The following is a 21,029-nucleotide window of genomic DNA, read 5'->3' as shown; positions in this document are numbered from 1 at the left end:
ATACGTCTTTTTGACAGCGATCTTACTCCATAGAGGGTTGCCGGGTCAAATTCTATCTTGCACAGGACTTCCTGTGTGGAGTTTGCATACGTATTCTCCCCGAGCTCTCATGGGTCTTCTCCAGGCACCCCGTATGGTAGATATATTGGACACACCAAATTACCCTTAGATGTGATTGTGAGTGTGAATGCTTATTTTTCTCTGCGCACCCTACAATTAGCTAGCAAGCAGTCCTGGGTGTCCGCTTCTTACTGCCCAAAGACAGCGGCTCTAGTGAGGATAAGCGGCTAATGAAAATGGATGTGGGTGAATGGATTTAATACATGGGTTCATAAGTACAGGTTAGATAAATTGATGAATAATATTCTTGATTATAATGGACTTCAGACCAGTTCTGTTGTCTCAAAAACCTGGTGCTGGCATTTGAAAAAAAAAATCCTAAAAGGAAATTATGATTGACACCTGGAGCCAAATTGGCCAAATTTCATCACATAGCATTTTTGTGTATCCTGTCATGATGCACATGTACTGCACATCGGGTTTTCAATCTAATTTATTTGTGGCCAGGTACAATTATTTTTCTTGTTGTCCATGGTAAAACACACACATTTTTCCAGGATAATTGTTCTTCAGAAATTTGCAGTGTTTTTTTATGTTAAAGCCAGACTGAAGGCAATTTAATTATAAGGAGCAAAGCTATTTCTGTAGGTTCCTCATGCCTCCATGCTTGCAGCCTGTTTGTTGCGGTAATTTGTGGGGGGAGGGGGGCCCGAACAGGGCCAAAGATTTTTCCACAGGGTTGCCGCACATAAACAGACATAACCCCACAGTGACTTCATTATTTCTATTTGTGCGCGTGTCATGGTGGGACGGCTTCCATCCTCATTAACAGCTCTGTCTCTCTCTCTCTCTCTGGGGATGAGCTCTCATGTGTCCCGTTTTCCAGTATTTATTTATTTGGACAAATTCATCCGGGAGCGAACCCCGTCTGCTGGCCGTGATTGACGCCAGGCTATGTTCCAACACGTCACTGGCCACTTAAAAGAGCCTGAGGGAGTTTGAGAGCTGGGATTTCACGACCTTGCCGAGAGTCAAATCACTACGCGCACGCATTTCCCCGGAGGATTTCTATACAGTGGCTAACACTAAACCACCATTAGAGGGAAAACTTCAAATAAGACTTTTGAAATATACTGTGGCACTCCAATTGCTCTGCTGGAGAGAAATAAGTCACGGTGAAGCCTCTGAGGTCATGTAAAATCTATATCATTTGTATGGATTTTAAAGCCTTGATTCTTCCTGAAAGTAAAAAAAATAAATAAATAATCAAATCAATTTCAATGTCAAATCCTTGCCTTTATTTACTGCAGAAGCGATGTATAGTATTCAGTATATGCATACTATACATATATAGTACATGAATATTATAATGTTTGTATAATGCTGCATAGACTACATATATTTTTAAAATGTTTTAACTTGTCATACAGGGGTAAAAAGAACTTAATGAATCATTTGTATGGATTTTGAATCATTATTTCTCCCTGTAACTAAATAAAAGATAGACAATAAAATCAATTTCAATGTCAAATCAGTGGTGTACACAAATTTAACATTCATTTAACCATTTTAAGCCAAATGGGTAAAGGCAACATCATTCTTAACTGGATGATATTAGTATAATGCCGTATAGACTACATATATGTTTAAAATGTTTTAAATTGTCATACAGGTATAAAAATAATTTAATGACTGCAAATGATTAGATAAGAAACAATAAATAAGCCTGTTGGAAGGTTTGAGACGAACAATGTCTAATGTATTTTGTCAATACTACGATGTGACCTGAATATAAATTTCATCATGAAAAAAGGCAGCAAAAGGAAAATTCAAGGAGAGAAATAAAACCAACAACGTAGCATTAGTCATAAGATGTCGTATCTGAATTATAATGAACGCTACGGGGGCGCCTTCGGGTGGTTTCACATGTTCTTTGTGTGACCACGCAAATTAACAGATGGCGGTCTCACTGTGAAATGACAAATACAGTGTAACACCTTCAAGTGTTATCAGTTGATTAAATGAAGATAGAATGTGTTGTGAAGAAAATAACTGCAATATTTTTTGAGGTTTTCCACACACTTTTTTGTCAACTGAATTAATACGCCACCAAACTTCTCTCCCCATTGAACTCTTCTTCAACTGCCTTTTATCATTCTCATTGTTCCTCACCTACACCAGAGCTACAACCAACAGTTCAATATGGACCAAACACACACAGGCTCCCCTCGGAACAAAAAAAGGTTATGAGGTTGTTTATTGCCTTGCTGTCGTCCGACATATGACTTTGGACCCTGAGGACGGATGCTAACTGCTGCAAAAATGATTCCTCTATACTCTAGCGTGTTCTTATTCTTCAATGGTTTTCAGCCTGTCTTGGCTCTGAGATTGTACAGCCAGTGGGAAGAACCCGTCAGGATTTTGCAAAGGCGAGAGCCCAGATTGTTTCTCCCGCAGACTCCAGATGGTTTATGCAATGAAAACGTTTAAGTTTTCTTTTCTGATGGGGGCTCTTTGCTCAGTTGCAAGGCACTAACACACTGAAGGGTAACTCTCCAAAATATATCATTGTTCCAAGCACCGAGCTTCCTTCAAGGGTAACTTGGTTTTAGCTGTTCCTGAAATAATCAACCTTAATTGTACAAGTGTTAAAGGGGAGGTAAAGTATTTGAAGTATATGAAATCAAGCAGCAAAATTCATATGTTTTAGTGGCGGCCATTTTGCCATTTGCTGTTGACTGAACATGCCATAAAAGTTCGAGCTATTTAACCACCTAATGCAAAAAGACGATCTAGTCATCAATGCTCATTTTGCCTCTGAAAACTTTTGGATGCTTGGGACTGGCAATACTAAAAATCTATGGGCCCTAATGATTGGCGTCCCAAAATTGCGCTATAAAAAAGGACAAGGGAAGTCTTAAAGTTCCAAATACATTTACAAGATGTGTGCAAAAACAACAACAGATATAAACAAATGTCACAATAACATTTATCAAAATAATAGAAATATTTGAATGAACTTTCATTTTCTCCAGGCCTAAAGATAATTCTTTTTTTAGAAGATTTAGATTCACTTTATTGTCACTTAGATGCGCTCAAGTGCATACATGTGAGAACCCTTTGGCAAAGAAGCTTCAATAAATATATTTGTTAAAAAGAAAGAGGGAAGGGGAGGGGTTTAAAAAAAACTGAATCTTTGTAAGGACAAACAATTCCACTGTGCACTGTGACAGACATGTGTTAGCTGACATGTGCTAACTATGACTTAATATACCTTTCTCATTTCTCGCTGATTCAATCCTGGTTCAGCTGAATAACTTTCTGATATCCATCCCGGAATTACACTTTAAGTCAATTCAAAATGATATTTTTAATATGTTGGTGTCGGCTAAACCCACCGACTTCTCGCAGCGATTCTCATCATCTGCTTCTACCTCGCGCGCTCGCAGAACACGGAAGTAAAATCAGTCGAAGTTGCTTACACATGAATATATTACCATATTAATCTCCATGTGCCCATTGTTTATGTGGATTGACTACAGTAGCAATTAATCACTATACTAAGTAGTATGTGGCATGTGTGCTCTAAAGTGAATTTGTTTTTATGGGTGAAATTTTTACTGGGGCACTTCAGAACAGTACTATAGCATGTACCCAGTCAAATCTGTCTGGCGATGCAGCTGGTTGTAAAGGAATCCAGACAATGCTTCAAAATAAAAGGTGGGATATCAAGTAATTTATGAAATGAACACCATTGGTACACTTTTATTTTGGAGTTACTCTCGGAAGCAAGATTATACAACGATCTAGTTGTCATGTACTTGATCATCTTTTCCTCACGGCGTGAGCAGTATCCAGCGTAAACAAAGCTGTGTTCTTTTTTTCCCTATTGACGTTCTTTTTCCAGTGAGATCAAACAAACATGGCGGATTAAGTTATCAAATATGTTCGTAAGTGGTCACAATTTGCTGAGTAAATGAATAGATGGATGATGAGTAATATTTAGATGTCAAAATAAAGAATATATGAATGCATTGTAATTTGAAGGTATGTGTCCCTGATACAGGCAGAACACAAAGTCATACTTAACTCATACTGGCGCTGACTTCCGGCAGATTCTGAAACTGCGGTTACAGAGTGGTGCTGATTTTAATAGAAATAAAATATTAAAAATGGAGTCAAATCATGATCCTCACAAGTGGAAAAGACAAGACAGTTAACTTTTACAGTTGGCTGGAAATGCACTCAGTGTTCACAGTAAAAAAAAACATTTGAGCGAAATCATTGCAAATGGCCTGTCTTATAACACGGACATCTTTAGGCAGCCATACACTCAAGCGTATATGTTGGGTACGTTTAGCATGTGCTCTGTCAAGTCAAGATGTCACTCCTGAGAGCATATTCTACATCTTTATTTACTGCCCATCTGTGGTACTTTTACAAGCAAGATAGCATGAGACAACTCCCAGCGGCTTATAAAGATAGCATAAGAATGCTTGCTGAGAGCCTTGAGAAGGTTGCGATTTTTTGCCCCCTGTTATTTTCCCTTCTTATTATTTTATTCTTTTCTGTCTTGTTTCATCTGTTACTATAATATAGACCCCCTGGGTCTGAAATAAAAAAAGAATTAATATGTTTATCCTTCTTTCCCTTCTTTGCGCTGCTTTTCCATAATTTGGATCGCACGGGTACTGGAGCCAATTTCAGTGGGTTTTGGGCAAGAGGCTGGTTTCACCCTGAGATGGTTGCCGGCCAATTGCAGGCCACATGTCAATATGCAACCGCTCACTTTCACATCCATTGCTAATTCATATTCATAATCTTAGACAAAAAATGTTGATGGAATGTGTATATATATATATATATATATATATATATATATATATATATATATATATATATATATATATTCAGTTTGAACAAAGTGTCCTGTTCTTTTTTAACTAAGGAATGAAAACGTTTTTAATCTAATTTGTTGATTAATTGACAAATAATCAATGTCAGTCGTCATCATCACTCTGCCATATATACATATTGAGTGTTTTACTTTTTTCGTGTTTTACTATACTGTGCTGTACCGGGCTTTACTGTTGGGGTTGATATGCTCTCACCTGCTTCCGAGCAGACACATTATACGTCGGCTTATTCTCTATCATAAATGTAATGGTGGCACAGCTGTGGGAAAACAGATAAGCACTATGAAAGTGTTTATGTTTTGACAGAGGATGAATGAGCAGCCAAGCTTTTTGGAGCCGTTTGCCAAATTAAGCTACAGTGCAGCGGTGCAAATCAATACATTAGGACTCTATTTTAAGAAAAGACTCATTCCTCTTTGGCAAAAGTGCCAGTCTTGCCCTTAACGGCTGCAAGCAGGCCCTCGATTATCTGGCAAAAAGCAGCCACCGTATTTAATGATGCCGCGGCTCTGCAGCGTCCCGCAGGCGATGTGTGTCTGTTTGCAGCCAGACAGCAAACCACGCCAACATTTCTTGTCCATGTCTCGACTGTGAACTCGTCAGAAATGCCACAAGTAACGATCTATCCTTTGTGGCTCTTTGCTTTGCGGCATGATTCCTTTTTGATTGAATATGTCACCTGGCTAGAATCAGTTAGCGGCATCATTAGTCTTTGGAGAGAGTCCATTGTCTCACTCCCTCAGCCGCTCTCTGTTTGCCAGTGTACAGTATATCCCTTTGGCTTTGTTCGGAGGTGAAAATGAAAAAGACAAATGATGCTTCACAAATGTGCTCCGACGTGTTCTGTTCCTGGATGTGAGAATGCCTTTTTTTCCCAGTGGCCACATATGAAAGGATATTTTCCGACCACATGATGATTCTTATCTTTCAGTTGTAAATAGAATAGTGATGTGTAGTTCAAAGGCATGAGAAAAGATCTCTTCATCTGGCTCGCCGTGGTGTCTGTTTATTTTCTAACTGTATTTTACATATTCACCCCTCTTGCTTAATTGCAGGCTGCTTAATACAAAGTCCTTCAAGCTACACATTTTTCAATAGCAGAGGTTCCCAACCACCGGTAGATCAACTGGTACCGGGCTGCATGGGCCGCATCCGCAATAAAAATGTTTAGGAAATGATTTACCGTAATTTCCGCACTATAAGGCGCACCTAAAAGCCTAATTTTTTTAACAAGCCGATGGTGCGCCTTATAATCAGGTGCGCCTTATATATGGATCAATGTTGAGATTGGGATTCGTGGATGGGGAATGAACTGATAAAGTAAGCTTTACCTGTTTCTTTTGTGTTTACAGTTGAACAAGGTTGGTCATATTGACATTGAGTTATTATGCTATTGAGAGTTTAGATTTATTATTTCAGTTATTATTGATTTTACTTTGAGTATTACTATATTGTGATTGAAAACGTTTTTAAACTATGACATGAATTGAAGGTGCGCCTTTTAATCCGGTGCGCCTTATATATGGAAAAAGTTTTTAAAATGTCATTAATTGATGGTGCCCCTTATAGTGCGGAAAATACGGTAGTTTAACAGTTCATTCATTGGTGCTTTGTTTGGCTTGATCTTTTGTTTTTTTGCCGCTGCATCTGGCCGCTGTTGATATTCCATTTTTTAGTAGAAAGGATGGTGTGGCTTCATTTGAGAGCAATCATTTGGTGACGCACACATTGTTTTGTCTGACTGTCTTTAAAGGGACAGTGTGTAAGATTTAGAACATTTTTTTTATTAAAAAGGAATACATTAAATGATTGTAAATTTCAAAAACTTTCAAATGAATATGTTCTTAATGACCAACAGTAAGTTTTAAATATAATCATGGGTCGAGTTATCATTAAATTATATTGCATAGGAGGTGGCACGTCTCTGGAGGCGGCCATGTTTGTTATAGCTATGAGCAACGGTAACGGTGCAGCACCTGCAGCACCTCCTGCTGTCCATAATGAAAAATGGTCTAAATCTTTATCCCTTTAAGTAGTACTTTCCTTGTAAGTGCCTGTGGATAACATGCTAGCTAATGTTAGTTCTTATCTTCAGCAAGTTATACAGTGCTGCCTTGTATGTGTTCGTTAGCATTTTTGTTTGTGCCACGTATCTCCCTTTGATATATTTTCTCGATGAACGGGTCCATTTTTAAGCACACTTACATATAAAGGACACACTTGTTTTCTCAATTCACAGACTTAACGTCACTATTGCACATTAAGGAAACAAACCAGTAGAGAAAATAAGCCAAACTTTATTCAAATTCTGGATTTAATCCTATTAAAATTGGATTTGTGCTAATGAGTGATCATTCACAGACATTTTTGGACCATAAGAAATTAAATACGTATTTTGGGGGGAAAAAAATGATGAACTAACAAGCCAAAGTACATAAATTATGCACGTGCCTTATTATACGATGCACTGTCGATTTTGAGGAAAAAATAGCGTGTCTTATACAGCGTTCCCATGTTTTCTGTGTTTAATGGAAAAAACCCTGCTATAAGTGAATTCTGCAAAGTAAAATTTACCCCTTGACCTTTATTATTTTTATACATGAATAATGTGTATAAAATGTAATTGATAAAACCTTGACTACCTTTCTTCCCCATACCCAGTGATCACCTAATTTTAATATGATGGCTAAACAGCCCTGTGTCTCTTTTTGGATGCAAACTATTTTTTTCTTTTAAAAAACACAACTTACAGTGCGTCAGAACGTGGCAAGCGGTTGCTAATTCTCCCCGAGTATTCGCAGGATCGAGCCCAACCCCGACACCATATTTAACTTCTCAAAGGTCCAGGCTTAGCCTGAGTTGTTTGTTCCTGTTGTGTCTCCTGACTTTTGTCGGGAGACACAGGGGATTCTCTCTCAAGAGCTGAAGTTGTACTCGAGATAGCAGTCGTCGCACTTTGACCAAACTGGAGCCTGTATTCCCCCCCAAAAAACAAGACAGGAGAACGAGGCAGCAGAGTTCACAATGCAGCCAATCGTTTTATTTTAGTTCAGTGTTTTATTTTACAGGCCGCTTAAACACACTCACATCACTGATTTCTCTTCATACTCTGGCACGCACGCCTCATGCAGATCCCCTCACACTCCCCTTCCCCTCCTCCCAACATATATGTCTCTGCACAGCTTTTGCTCCGTCACAGTCACCATACGCCCACTGCCTGTTTCTTGTGAAGAGTAGTTACCGCTGTGCCCCTTACGAAATGTCATGACTATGTCGGTGTAGAATGACAGTAGTTTAGTTTCTAACAAAGTGCCTTTATTTGTAGCTGAACAAGACAGATTCTTAACAGGCTGTTAGACTCCACATATTCAGACTCGACATTAGATTGAGTGTGTTAGTGTTATTGTACATTGAGTGGGTAAGCGATGCAGTAAAGCAGTGACGTAAAGTGTCACATAACAATGTATCTACTGTACAGTGTTATGTATGACATTTGACTTATTTTCTAAATTGAAATTGAAGCTGCAAAAATAGAAGTGCAAAATGGCAAGGGAGTACTGTCATCCCAAAAGGACGGTACGGTAAGGAATTTTTCTCACCACCCGCCACCTCTCCTATCATCTATAAATGTTTGCATTTCTACAATAATCTGTTCTACCATGAACCAGTCCCTGACAGAAAAAGAAGCCTTGGCAAAATAAGAGTAGGTTCACTCATTTTCAAAAGCCCTCAACACAAGCTACTTCCTACCTTAAAACATATGGGCATGCATTGGGGTTGGCATGTTTTGATGAAATTATGTTGCAGTTTTTAAGACATTGGAACTGTTTTAAAAAGAAAAAAAAAATAAACGACATATAACGTAGCTCCTTGAATTGGGAAAACAGTTGCTCACCGACTGACAACAATATTGAGTACTGTATTTGTCTTGATTTTGATTCCCACAGACATTTGTCGGCAATATCAATTCAGAGGGTGTCATCCAGAACAAGCTCTCCCACTCTGTAAGAGCCCGTTTTCTTCGATTCATCCCTCTCGACTGGAATCCAAGTGGCTGGATGGGCCTCCGAGTGGAAGTCTATGGCTGTTCCTACAGTAAGTAGAATATGCCGTAACTGTATTTGCATATCTTGCCTTCTTCTATTTTTAGAGCCCAGATACGGACAGATACTTTTACAATGTTAATTTTCAAAGTTGGAAATAATGGATATTGAAATTGTTCAGAAGATTTTGGGTAAATGCTTTGATTCCATTCAAAAGATAACCTAAGTGGGGTGTTTTTTTTACACTGGCATTAGACATATTAGGTCAAGATAGTCCATGCAGAGTTGTTTTTTACACTGCCATAAGACATATTAGGTCACTTGAGACCCAAAAATTGGAATCGTGTCATTTCAGTCATGCAGTCTAAATCCAACCACAGAGGCAAACATCCATTCGCACTCACATTCACACCACCGCTGAGTGGGGATAAATCCCACGCTGCTTGCATGGAAGTCAAGCAAAAACAGTTACTGACTTGTATCAAAGATGTTTTCATTTATTTGGCTTTGGAATCAACTTAATATCACAACAACACACCGTCAATTATTACCCGTTAGATGCACAATCAAATTAAATCTCGTACACACAAGGTGGATCAAATATTATGCCCTTATATTTAACGAATTTCGATTTTAGGATCGTTTTATTAATTTATTAACAGTCTTATTACTGTGCTTGCAATTTACTCTGGTGTCATATTACAAACGATTATTTTTGGAGCAGGTTTTAAAATTTTGGTTACTTTAGCTTCAGAAGAACAGCTCTGTGTAAAATCATTGATGTTAAATTAGTACCTAAAACAGGCCATTAAAATCCCAGTGAAAGCATTTTGGCTGTTTTAAATGCAGGTGTACTTAATGAAGTATCCCATGAGTTCACATGATAACAATTTTCCACAGTTGTTAAAAAAAACACTTCCAAGGGATTCACTTGAAAATGGGGCAATTAAAAGCAGTGAGCGTGGCGGACAATGTCACAATGAGCAGTTTTATTGCGTCCGGCTGCTTCACACACACTTCACCATCAGTGTTAGACAAACATAAACGCTGTCTCGCCATTGCAGCCGCTGTCGTATTCTTCAGATGATCAGCTTCAGCCTTCAAATGAAAATAAGACCGGCCGGTTTAGCGGCACTCATTTGCAGTCACATTGTCATGCGTTGCTCGCGTCGCCATGTTGAAGCGTGGCATCTTTCACAAGAAGGATTATGTAAAGGTGTCGGCCAAAATGCTGTCTCGCCGCCAATCGATTGCATACTCTATGAAGGATGAGGCGCACTAATGATGAGGGGAGATGAGGTGTTCTTCTCAGCCGCCACAGCGTGAGGGAAGACATTTGTAAATTAAACTGTCATTTTTAGTCTGAGCGTAACACTTTGCTTTTCTCGTAGCGATCACGGTTATTGTTTATTATTACTGAAGACAACGCAGCCGGCTTCTATAGAGGCCTTTCTCAAAGACCAACAGCACAACGCAACAGGGGTTAGCATCAGAGCCATGATTGGAAGAGAACACGTAACATTTTATTGCTTATAAAGGGGACAAAAAAGTTTTTTTAATTGCTTGTACACAAATAGTTGAGTCAGTGTAGTGACTGAAAAACCATCAAGTATGATATGAAACAACCAAGTTTATGGGTTGTAATTGACCTACTCCTGAAAATGTTCCAATGAATGAGCTGCAATCTCTTCCGCAAGGAAAAATAGAATCCATGTTATCTTATCACCTTGTTTGCGCTACGCAGCTTAGTCACTTCTTTAGTGTGAGTCCCTAAGTCAGGGGTGTCAAAAGCATTTTAGCTCTGGGGCCACATTCTTAAGTGGGCCTATCTGGTAAAATACAATTTGTGTCACCTATATGTAGATTTATGCTATGCATGCCAGCCTAGCCCCAATTTCATGAATTCTTTTTGGTTCCTTATATATCCCAGTTAAAAAAAAAAAAAAAATGGCTGGGAATGAATGGAAATCTTTTTTTATCAACCGTTTGCCATGTTTTTCATAAAAAGCTAATTTTGTTTAGAATGAAAACATGCTAATTACTCACCACAAACACTCATAAAGTGTTATTTTCCTTCATTGACCCATCTCTGAGAGGTCCTGCTCAATGTTGCGCTCGTCACACTAGACCCACGGGACCTGAGAAATCACCTGGTCCTTGCTTTGTCCGCTTTGTGACATCCCTATCTGATTAATGCCCTTGTACTACCCCTATATCATTCCTGTACTGCCCATGCAGACTTAACACACGCCCACACACTTATAGCAGTCAATGGACCCATGACCTCCGCACTGTAAGGCAGATGCGCTAATCTGCCACCGCACCTCCCCTAGTAAATAGAATCACTCAAAAATGTTGAAACTTGTTTCCTTTTACAAAATATTTTGACCGTACAAATGAGCAAATCAAGCCCTGTCACAGCCTGCCTGTCTGGCCACCTCATTCTCTCTCACAGACCACTTTGGCCACATTCCAATCAATCAGTCCAAATTACCAGTCGGGTGCAACCAATTTCCTGTCCTGCTTTAAACCCTGCCTCTCCCAGCAAGTATTTGCCAGAGCGTCTTGTGTTCACATGCCAAGGCTTCCAGCAATTACCCTCATCTGCCTGCTCGTGTCTTGACACGGCCTGTCTTCGAGCACTCGCTTGCCCACAGACCATTTTTGCCTGCCTGTCCTGACCACTTGCCTGCCTGTCGATCATTCTGTTCTGCTCGTGTCTTGACCCGAACTCTCCAACTCCAGTTGCTTTAGGAAGAAGGCCTGTCCCGTCCGCCTGTCCACACTTCCGCCAGTCTCCCCTAATGGACAATCGGCTCAGTTCAGTCGAACTGCCTCCAGTGCCTCACGTCCCTAAGTGCAAGCCAGCAGTTCCGACTACCTTGAATATAAATAAAGGGGCGTTCCAACACTTACCTGTCCTTGCGTGCTCCTGGGTTCCCTCTTTGATCATGATAAGCTCCATTGTATTGGGGTAATCAATCCCAGGTGTCGTCCATCTTCTACTATTTGGCCATTACTCCAGCTTCCCCCCAACCCAAAATTTGAGGCTTTTTTATTTATTGATTTATTTTTTATTCATTTATGTATTTCTATTGCAACATTAATATTTTGGCCTTGGCTACTACTCAAATGTCTTAAATGGCACACCAGTGCTGTCTTGTTGGCCTTTTACCCCGGCCGATCAATTCAAGAAGTAGTCCGCCTACAGTCATCTGGGACAGACTCCAGTTTTCCTGCAGGATAAACTGTAGAAACGTGTTCTCTGTATCAAGAAATTTATGTGTGGTTGCACCCCAACTATACAAGCACAGCACCTGTGCAGTCATGTGGTCCTGTTTCCCACTTGATTCATCGTAATTGTTGTAATTAGGACTCCCCGGGTAGCAGGATTAACTTTATTCTCGCCAGTTACTTTGATTAGTCTGTTTTGGTTTGTAAAGAAACAACTTGTTTAAAAATATTATGTTTGTTGCTTTTTGAGTGTGTGTGTGTTTTCTTTTGGTTTGTTTTTTTTTTTGCTCTTCTACAGAGAGAGCCGACTGTGGCGAGCCACGGGCGCAGTCACTTGCATAGCATTACTTTGTATTTATGGAGCACACCGTAGTGCTCCAGGCTACACAAAGTGCTTCACAGATCACAAAACAAACAGGAGTGGTATAAAACAAACAAGGGGCCTGCAGAGTTAAAGCACACGGTTGAGGAACAAGTTGCCCCCGCTGAAGAGTGGGGTTTTTTTCCACTATGTGTGTCATGTTAGTTTCCGCGCCATTGTGCCCCTTCAGGAGATAAGCGGCGCGTCCTGTGACTTCATGCCCCCCGCCTCAGGGGAGACATGAACATTAACGCAGATAATGACCAATTCTTTTGCCCCACGGCCACTGCATATTGGAACCATTTTTCACACGCCGCAATGTAGGAGACCATGCGGGTATTCTGACACAAAAATAGACTTAGACAATAGAAAACTTTTATTCTTCCTTACACACACACACACACACACACACACACGCACACACACACACACACACACACACAAATTCACGCGGAAAAAATAAAAATATTTTTGGGACTTTCCACCATAAAAATAGGCCATCTTAACCCACATTTAATACACATAATTTTTTAGTGAAAGCTAAATATTGCTAATGAGCAGAGTTGGGCAACTTACATTCGTCAGAGTCTTTCTGTCAATGTTGGGCCATCATTTTTTCAAGCCAGATGCAATTGTAATTCTTGGTCAGTCCATCCGTGTACTTTTGCCCAACCTAAAGCTACCACTGGAGGGAGACATTTGGCGTTTTTTTTCTAGTCCGTAATTTGTCAGGCACTGGTTTACATCTGTCTACACTCACACAAATTATTTTTCTTCTTTTAGTACTTACACCTAAAGTTAACGCCATTTCTGCGGTTCTATTGTTACGCTGCAATTGAAACATAACACGGAAATAAAAGTGGAACATGATTAAAAAGCCAGGTAGTGGTTAAACCCTGGGCTATAATACACCATCATGTTTATTATACCACAGATGAGGAATGCAGTGGACGAGAACGCAATTAGCAATCATGTCCACTGGATGTCATCATCTTGCTTTACATGACACTCAGTTGGTGGATGTTGGTTTTCATTTATAACTGCCTGCCCTACAACTATAGAAGACGGTTTCATTAAAATTTGTCTAAATTTCATCTGTCACATATACTACAAGTAAAACAAAATTTTGCTTAGGTTGAATTGACTAAAAAAATCTTTAATTCGGGAATTAAATGAATTCTATAATGCATCTCCTGGACAAGAGCCAATCAGAGAAAGAATACCTTTTTTTTTTTTTTTTTTTTTGCATTCCCAGAATGCTCTTATCAGCAAGAAAACATAAACCAGGACTAAGAATGGGAGCAACTACAAATAAATCTCCGGTGATGACAACTGTGTTATAGCTGTGATTGACAAGTAGTGAATTGAACTAACCCAGTTTATTCACTCAACTGAACATAGTTTTCCAGCTTGGTTGTGCTGTAAAGTGACTATTATCACAGTGACTGCAGGCTGATTGCAGTTTATACCATAAAAATGTAGCAATATGGCAGATAAATATTTAAATTGGGTAAATTATATTTCTGTTTACAGCAGTGTAAAAAGCAGTATGATGGGCTGACTCACATCTGACGTAATGTCTATCTCAATGATTACAACGATGGATGACAATTGCAATTGCAACATTTATTTTAGCATTCTCATCATTTGTTGGTCCGCTGGTGACTGACTGACCGAAATTCCATGAGTGCTGACAAAGTGTTCACCTTTGCGAATGAACTTTAAAACTAACTACCAATAAATGCAGGAGTACTCCACATTCTCAAATTTTTCTGCGCTGTCATACTGATGCAAGCGTTGCTTTGTCCCTTCACAACTCAGAGTCCTACGTGGCAGACTTTGATGGCAGAAGCTCCTTGCTGTATCGATTTAACCAGAAGTCCATGTCCACCGTGAAGGATGTCATCTCGCTGCTGTTTAAGAGTCAGCATGCCAATGGGGTTTTACTGCATGGCGAGGGCCAGAGAGGCGACTACATCACTCTGGAGCTTCACCGAGGGAAACTGGACCTCTACCTCAACTTAGGTGACACATTTTGCGGTTTAACACTTTAAAAAAGAAGCAGGTCCAAACATTGCTTTTTAGTATTTTCCATGCCGATCCTCATCCAGACACGGTTCTGTTTAGTATTCAGTGATACGAATTATATGTCCATCAGGGCAGGGAATATTCCAAGTTTTCAGATGAAAAATATTTAGACTAGCAAATCTATTTGGAAATTTTCAGGATGGTGAGTGGGGTCGGGGGGGGGGGGTGTCTTGGTGGGCTGGTGTTCTCTTCGACACTCTGCATTTAAGGGTAGATCTCCCAAGGTGCTGGCCCAAGCATGACTGTCATATGTTGCTCTTACATCTTCATTAAATATTTGCAATTGCTCAATTATAACTGTGAGCTATACATTGTACATTGTACTGTAGCCGTTTAGTGGTAAATCAAGTTTCACTTTTGACATGTTTGTTGTCTTGTTATGCAGTTTTAGTCAGCTGACAGTACGTGCCACATGCTAAAAACAGCATAGAAGGTATGCCATTTTTGTTGTGTAATATTTATGCTGATTGTACAGTTTTGTGCATTTAATTCCTTTGAATAACTGAGTAAATGCAAATACAACTGTATTAATGAAAATGAAAATGTAATGTTTTGAGCACATTCAAAAAAAGTTTCAAATTCTTTTGGAAGTCTGGCAAATGGTGAAATTGGTGAAATGTTTTCAAACCAATTTTGGAAGTCTTTCTTGCGTTATAAACAGAAAGAAATGTTTTTCGATTTTTTTTTTTTTCCAAAAAAACAAACTTTTCAATGTACTTGTGATTATACACTCTGTAAATATATTTGCCTTGGCTATCATTCCAATTGTGTTTTAAGTAACTTTTAAATTCAATGTCATGACAATTTCAAATCTTTGTTAATATATTAAGACATACACTTTGTTCCAATGCTTTACACCATAGGTGTCAAACTCCAGTCCTCAAAGGCTGGTATTCTACATGTGTCACGTCCTGGCATGGCGACGTGAGGCGGTGGAGGGAAAGGGACTCAAAAACGCAGGAGGACGGAGAGGGTTTGCTCAAACAAAAATGCTCTTTTAATAATAAAACAAGGCAGGAGAAGCAGAAGACAAAAACTTGACAAAGTAGCAAAATAAATGAGGAACGGATTATAACTCACGAGAATTAATGGGACGACGGGGGAAGAATGGAGGGCGAGTAGAGAGGCACAGGGAACACGTAGTGACGAGGTACAATAATCCGACAAAAGCAACAGAGGGACGGTGGTTTAAATACATGAAGACTAATTACTGAAAACTGTCACGGGGGAGTACGGCGGTTGAGGAGGCCGGCATGGTTGCAGAGGAGGAGGACCCAAAAGCAGGGGAGCGTCGGGACAGGGGGTTGATTAAATCCATTTATTTATAAACGAACGGGAACAAAAGCGAGAAAAACAGGACGGCAAAAAACTCGAACTAAGGGCGCAGGCAGGCTGGCAAAACAGAAAGCAAAACACTATGGACAGGCTGGCAGGAAAACACGGAGCTGAGGGACTCGGGGCAAGACGGGACTACGAGACAACAATACGATAGAGACAATATGACATGACGTGACAGAGACAATGATCCGACACGGGCTGTAACAGACACTAGGCTTAAATACATTCACAAACTAATCAAACTAACACATGGCAGCTGGGCAGGGACAACAGGCAAAGGGAGCAGATTGGAGGACACGAGGCGCAGGTAACAGACAGGTGGACTAAATCAAAACTAACGCAGGCAGACGCGACAGGGGCAGAAACCGGAACTATAAACGTAAACAGAAACAGAACCCCTCAAAATAAACCCACAACCCAACAAACCATGACAGAAAACACACTACAGCTGGACGGAGACAGGGGAACCGAAAGGCTAACACAAGAGGAGCGGGGGCACACGGACAACAGGTGGACGAGATAAAACTAACGAGACTGAGAAAGGCAGACGCAGGGAAAATAACACCAAAGAATCAGACGAAATGAACCAGAAACTACTAAAACTAAATCCAAAAACCCCAGACAGAACGTGACAACATGTTTTGATGACAACCCTTATTTCAACGATTTGGATGATTGTCTAGCTCCTGCTTAATTTCCTGATGAGCTAATTATTTGAATCAGATATGTTGGGGAGAGCCACCTGGAAAACATGCAGGATACCAGCTCTCGACGACTGGAGTTTGACACCTATGCTTTACACAAAAAGGAAAAGGTTTTAGGTTGAACTGAAATCATTCTTTATATTATGTAAGAAATCCAACTCGGCTATTTTAAATGAGGACAAGCAACAACAATGGGCTTGCTTTAACATATTCAATAACATAACTTGAAGGTTAAACTTTCAGGTTACACCCATTGATTTTTTTTTTCTCTTTAATTAATTGAAGCCTAAATATTGATTGCGATAGATTACGTTTTTATATTTCATTGTTTACTTTTTTCAGGGCGCCTAAGCTATTTTTTTCCCGAAATTTTTATTTTCATTTCTAAATATTTTGATTTTTGGAATATGAATTGAGCAATTGACACACGTTTTTATCCACCTCATCCGGTGGCCACTGTAACATTTGCTGGTGTCTGAAAACGATTGCAGTTGCTCAGGACTCCAGTAAAGACTGGTCATTGGCTCAGTTTGAAAGCGTCACAAGAACAAACTCAGCAAAAGATGATTTGTGGTCATTATCTGAGTCCTGAGCATGTGTGATGTTTTCAATCAACAGCATATGGCAAAATGGGCAACCCCTGAGATGTAAGGTAAATTGTGTTGCATTTTTCACATACCATTGACACATGATTATGTACCTATTTGTATATCTTCTCTTTATAAAGTTTAGCCTAGTGGGGCCAAAGAAGAAGTTTTGACATAACTCCCCTTTTTAATTCTCTTATTTCATTATATACTGTATCCACATGTTGTATATAAGGAAAATATCCTTTCCCTTGCATTTCATTAGCACCGTGGCATTTTCGTGGTTTGTTTTATAAAATACTCTGAGAAAAAAATATGTGGTTAGGACCTTACTAAATGTATTCAACAACCTGTTTACAAAAACAAAGCCAGCGTCCATAATCCTGAAGCGCTTTGAGTCAGCTTACTTGGCTTCTCTCAGAAGTCATAAATTAATGAAGCAAAACGTTCAATCACATTTCACAAATGCTTCTTGAGTGTAGGTCAATAACTGTAATCTGAAACAAAAATTAATCATGAGCTTCACAGTTTTTTTTCTATTTTTTTATAAGAGTCCTTTTCTTAATGAATGGATTACAACAATATTTCTATTTCAGTTGAAGATCATCTATATACTGGTGTATCTTTGACCCTATCAGAACCATTACAAACATTAATAAGCATGCATTTCATGACTGTGTTATAATTATACAGTTGACAACCTACAAATTGTATTCATTTAAAAATTGATTTAATTTGGATGTAGCTGTGCCTCTTTTTGTAAGGCTATACAAGGCAAAAGTGGCTTTTTTTTGTACTTTAAAGTTTGGAAAAGCAAGGTAACACTCGATGGTATTCTCATGAAATGTGTGGAGACAGCTCTATCAAATTTAGTTTGTAAGGATTTGCTCATTGAAACCGTAGCATTTAGGTCAAGTCAAACTGCAAAAAAAATAAAAAATGTAACTAGATGTTTGAGAGGTGGGTTTGTGCTTCCCAATCACTGACAAGGTGTCCTTGAGCAAAGCACTGACCCCAGCTCCCAGCTAAAGAACTAAAGCACTGTTTCTTCCCCTTTCACTTGGATTTGTTTCTCTGAATTCCTGGATTTGTCTAATTTGATGTGTCCATCACAGCATGTACAGTAGATTTCCAGTTGAGGGAGTCCTGGTGATATATAGATTAATATTTGTAAATTAACTGATGTCCATCACTTTTCTGAGACTAGGCCTGGGATACTCCAGTCTTTGAGAGATGCTATTCTGCATGTATTCAATGTCACCCTTCTATATAACACCTGATTCAAATGATGGAGTTCATGATCAGGCTTCTGTGGAGCTTGCTGATGAGCTTATTATTTGAATCAAGTGTGATGTAGGAGAGAGAGAGTGAGACATCAAAAACATACAGGTATGCGGCTCTCTAGGAAAAGGGGTTGCCTACACCTGTCTTAGCCGTTTATCCTCACGAGGGTTATAAGAGTTCTGATGCCTATGCAGCTGTCTTCGGGCAGTAGGTTGGGTAAGCCAATTGCAGGTCACATAGAGAGGCAAATTATGGAGTGTGCAATTTACCTACATCGCGTGTTTTGGGGAATATTGGAGGAAACTGGAACCTCCGTTCCACGGTTGGAATTGTAAGACGAATTTGCCGTATACCAGTATAATTAACCAGTGTTAAATAGCAAATGTGTGTGAAACCCCAGATAAAAACATAAAAATAATGTATACATATTATAAATTGGGATCAAAATATTATAGTGAGTGCTACTTATGTATAATATACATGTATACAATTAAATAACATCATAAATAAAAAAATACTGAAAGGATTTATTTACCTTTGAGGTGACCTGAGAGCTTGTTATGGCCACATTCTGTAGTAAGGGTAGCCTAGCCTAGCTTAGCCTTCTTCGTATTTCTTGATTAGCTCCATTTTCCTGTAAGCATGTGAGTGTATATATATATATATACAGTGGGGCCCCCGTGTTACGAACTTAATCCGTTCAGCGGCTATGCTCGTAACTCGAATTGCTCGTATGAGCACCTATGTTAATTAGTGAATGCATGCAACACGTGCAAAAACCTTAGGTAAAAACATCTTTATACACATATTAAAAATTAGTAACATAATCTACAATTAAATTAAATAACATAAATATACAAAGGTAAAATGACATTTACCTTTGGGCCGACGTGACTTGAGCTGTGTGGAGGCGGAGGGGAGCAAAGACCGACCCGCAGAATTTATTTTTTTTTTTTCTTAAACTAGAACTTTTCTCAAACGAGAACATATCACCGCCGATTTCCTTCTCTTTAATCCATAATAGAAGAAGCCTCTCCATTTTGTTGTTGACCGAGGTCCGTCCCCTGGCAAGGAAATTCTTGCCCTTAGAAGATTGCCGAGCGGTTACGGCCATACTCATGAGCAAGGTTAACAATGCGTGCGCCTCCTTCGTATTTTTTTATCATCTCCTGCTTCGTTTCTATTGTCATCATCCTATTACTTCTTCCTTTACCGCCACTAGCAATTTTAGAAGCCATGTATAACAGATAAAGTTTGCAAAGTCTTCACAACACACCGACCAGCTGTGCCATCAAGCTAGATGAAGGCGTTCGGCCAATTGCATATCGGCATTTCTGGCCAATAGCATATCCGCATCTCCGTGAGTGAGACCGGGACTGTGACCTTAATTGACCAAGCGCATATCGGCATCTCCGTGACTGAGACCGTGACTGTGACTTTATAAGACCAATAGCATATCGGCGTTTCCGTGTCATGCGAGAATAGTTAATGCCGCGGTTCATGTTCGTAAGATGAAAAATTCGTAAAACAGAGAGTTCGTAAACCGGGGGCACACTGAATGTATATATATATATATATATATATATATATATATATATATATATATATATATATATATATATATATATATGTAATGTATGAAAAATAAATCTACTTCTCACCTCGGCGGAGTGTTATCCGTGCCATCCTCAAGCTCGGGTACTCTACCAGAGGCCTGGGAGTTTGAGGGTTCTGCGCAGTATCTTCAATGTTCCTAGGACTGCACTCTTCTGGTCTGAAGCTTCAGATGTTGTTCGTGGGATTTACAGGAGCCACTCACTCAGGGGCTTACTGCTCCAAATGCTCCCACTACCACGGAGACCACGTAACCCTTGACCTTCCACATCCGTCCCAGCTGCTCTCTCAATCCTCGATAATTGATACTAGTCAAGTTTCTCATGTTCCATCTTTCTGATGTTGGCGTCAGCTGGGCTCGCCACATCTATCACCACTACCCTTTTCTGCTCTTTTTCCACCTTCACTATGTCTGGTGGGTTAGCAGGGACCTGTTAGTCAGTCTGGAAGCTGAAGTCCCGCAACACCTTGGCCCTGTTGTTCTAAGCCACCTACTGTGGTCTGGCCCGTCAGGATTTAGGAACTTGTATTCCATATTGGTTGCAGATGTTCCTGTATACTATCCCAGCTACTTGGTTGTGCCTCTCCATGTACACTGATCACTAGCATCTAGCATCTACACCCTGCTACTATGTGCTTGACTGTCTGTGCTGCTTTACACAGTCTGCATCTTGGGGCTGGTCTACTCTAGTAGGTCCTGGGCTCAGGGGCTCTTGTTCTTATGGCCTGTTCTTGTACTGCTATGATTAGTGCCAGTGTGCTGCCTGTCTGTCCTGCATTATCCAGCCACTGGTAAGATT

General features: G+C 39.7%; 1 protein-coding gene across 1 annotated transcript in view; it reads left to right on the top strand.

The window, feature by feature from the left end:
* The window catches only part of LOC148423195 (contactin-associated protein-like 5), a 156,710-nt gene that overhangs the window by 50,705 nt on the left and 84,976 nt on the right, over window positions 1-21,029 (top strand). The window contains exons 4-5 of the mRNA XM_088414813.1: window positions 8,924-9,071; window positions 14,436-14,639. Coding sequence (XP_088270939.1) covers window positions 8,924-9,071; window positions 14,436-14,639 — 352 coding nt within the window. The remainder of the gene's footprint in view (window positions 1-8,923; window positions 9,072-14,435; window positions 14,640-21,029) is intronic.

Source organism: Hippichthys cyanospilos, chromosome 5 (genome assembly GCF_059441005.1).
Source record: "Hippichthys cyanospilos isolate Australia breed blue-spotted pipefish chromosome 5, RoL_Hcya_1.0, whole genome shotgun sequence".
Taxonomy (NCBI): domain Eukaryota; kingdom Metazoa; phylum Chordata; class Actinopteri; order Syngnathiformes; family Syngnathidae; genus Hippichthys; species Hippichthys cyanospilos.
The sequence above is the reverse complement of the archived record's forward strand: the minus strand, read 5'-3'. Positions and strand labels throughout refer to the sequence as shown.